This window comes from Salminus brasiliensis, chromosome 1 (genome assembly GCF_030463535.1).
Source record: "Salminus brasiliensis chromosome 1, fSalBra1.hap2, whole genome shotgun sequence".
NCBI classification, from domain to species: domain Eukaryota; kingdom Metazoa; phylum Chordata; class Actinopteri; order Characiformes; family Bryconidae; genus Salminus; species Salminus brasiliensis.
Window position 1 is genome coordinate 9,209,052 of NC_132878.1, and position 2,758 is coordinate 9,211,809.

The following is a 2,758-nucleotide window of genomic DNA, read 5'->3' on the forward strand; positions in this document are numbered from 1 at the left end:
ATTGAACCCTAGTCTACCACAAGGAAGATAGTATTGTCCGTGGACACTACACCATCAGCTACGCCTTTTACAGCAACTGTTGCTAGGCCAGACAAGCTTAACAGAAAGTTAGATCAATGAAATTCCTTGACTTAAATTATGTTTAGGCTTTAGCTGTAGACTGTAGCTCAAATCAAATAAGCAATAATTTTATATTAAAAATGTGTACAGATCAATGGCCTATTCATGCCCCACCAACAAATGCCTTCTTTTATAACAACTCTTGGAAGCACAGACAATTAGCAAAACCTTTTTTTCAGGCATATTCCAGAAATGTAGCTCACAAAACAGCTACATTTGTAGTACGCTAGTTTATATCATACGTGTGTTACGTGACTTACAGACCTGGGTGAAACAGTTTGTGTGAAAGGTTGAGCTTTCTCATTGTTTTCACCCTGCTTATTTAGGTGCAGTCTGCTTAGTTAGTGGTTTAAATGAGCAACAACACTGATGAGTGTTAGCATAGCTTTTTAATGAGCTAATTACCACAACTCTAAATTCCATCCTAAATTTACGAGGCTTAGTGGAAACTGACCACTTGAGTAGTCAGAGGTCAGTTGGTCCTAATTTTTAAATTCTGATCAGAGAGTTGGATAAAGTAGCTCAGCACATCAATATAAACTATATGTCCATGTTTATGGACACCCCTTCTAATGAATGCATTCAGCTACTTTAAGTTGTACCCATTGCTGACACAGATGGGGTATACAATAAGGTATGTAGTGGGGGGTATATGGCCCCCCAAGCATTGAGCTGCGCAGCAGTGAAACTGTGTTCTCTGGAATGATGGAATGCACCATCCAGTGCTTTTGGGATAGGCTGGAGAGTTGGGGATCAACAAACATCCTGACCTCACTAATGCACTTGTCGCTGAATGCAATCAAATCCTTGCAGCAATGCACCTCCAAAAAAAATCTAGTAGAAAGTCTTCTTCTGGACAATAGAGACAGTTACTCCAACAAAAACAGGATCAGTTCTTTTTTAATAGCCTTGATTTCATGAGAAGCAATGAATGAGCAGGTGTCCCAATACTTTTGTCCATATTTAGAATAAGATTACACTGTACCTTTCTTAAATTTACAATTAAGTCCTGTTTATTTTTGCTCATAAAAGAGGCCAAAGATAACAACGGCTAGCCAACGGCTAGTACAACAGCTGTTTCACAACCTCAGTGTTTTCATTTCCATTCAACATGAAGGTGACCAGGCTGGGTGAGCAAGTTCCTGCTGGGAGAAAACGATCACCCACAGCAGCAAAAGAGTCTGGTTGGCAGCTTTTTAGTTCATATGATGGACAACAAGCTCTAGTCAGAAATCGGTAAGGTTGGTGACAACAGCGGCGCTGTATATGAGGTCAGAGATATCTCCTAGGGAAGTTTGAGGGTAGTGCATAAGTGTGGCATACTGTCCCTGTCTTTGCACGGCTCCTTCCCAATAGCCTTGTGCAGAAGAAGCCACCTGCTCCGCAGACACAGACTGGTGCCTGCTTGGGTTGATGTTGCACTGAGCTTTACCTAGATGTCCAGAAAACCCTGCAGACAGACCGGTACCCGTGCTAATCTGCCCAAACTCACTCCACTGCTGCTGGCATGCGGAGTGGACAGGCCTCACTGTATGCCCAGTGGAAAATGATGCAGTTCCTGCTTGGTTTGCAGGTCCGGTCCCCCAAGGAAGTGCCCCTGGGAGGTCAGGAGAAATGGGTGGTGCAGGCGGTGTGGGACGAGGCAGGTTCTGAGACCAAGGGCCCAAGGCTTGTTTGACCCAGTCCAGGCTTGTCCCCAGTTGCTGTAGATGCTCGCTGTTCGTGTTAGATGATAGATACCTTTCAGGCCTGCTCCTTTGTCCCGGGACAGCAGATGGTGGTATAGTAGGTCCAGGCTGATGGAAACCAGCTGCTGGGTTGCAGCTGGAGCTGATCACTCGACCTGGGCTTCTCTTCACTGGTCTGGACAGCCTGCCGCTCTTGATGCTGCGGGCACGTCTGTTCTGAAACCACACCTGCCGGGGGGGAAAAGACTGGTTAATTAATTACCAAGCATGTTTGGTGCCTGCAGTTGCTTCTTCAGGTTTTCACTGGAGCTATAAGGCTACAAGGCCCCATAGGTTCCCATTACTTGTTAGCTACATTGGCCCTCTAGCTGTAGTACAAAACTAAAGGAGCAAACTTAACTGCTCTTGTTTGATTGGCTATTTTAAGGTGAATGGGTGAAATTGCATAAATTTGATAATGTGCTGGACTATTGCTTTCCACGGTTTGTTATGGTATTCCTAAGGCAACTGGACTTGTGGGCTTACTGGGATAATCAAATACCTTAGAAATGAATAGGTTGAAATATTAAATATAAATGTAATTTACTGAATTAACTTTATATAAATATTTACAGTCCTACACAAACCATTTGGCACTCCTATTTAAATGATAATAACACATTTTTATGATTTTTAAAGTGAAAATAAATAAACAAATCATTTCGTAAATATAAAGAAATAGCACAATTCTTACATATTTTCTTAGAAGTAATATATTTAAACATAGCACACTTAATGTATCATTACTTTAATGTTTTACTAATTTACAAAAATATATATTATATTAACATAAAGGCATATTTTAAATTGAACCAGTGTAATTTTAGTGTTACAGTGTTGAATAACAAAGTTGCTCAATCATGAAAATGATGGCATGATCAGCAATTATACTGTGGGAATAAGAGAAGGGC

General features: G+C 41.5%; 1 protein-coding gene across 1 annotated transcript in view; it reads right to left on the reverse strand.

The window, feature by feature from the left end:
• Positions 1–1,346: 1,346 nt before the first annotated feature.
• The window catches only part of sebox (SEBOX homeobox), a 4,515-nt gene continuing 3,103 nt past the window's right edge, over positions 1,347–2,758 (reverse strand). The window contains exon 3 of the mRNA XM_072692760.1: positions 1,347–2,036. Coding sequence (XP_072548861.1) covers positions 1,347–2,036 — 690 coding nt within the window. The remainder of the gene's footprint in view (positions 2,037–2,758) is intronic.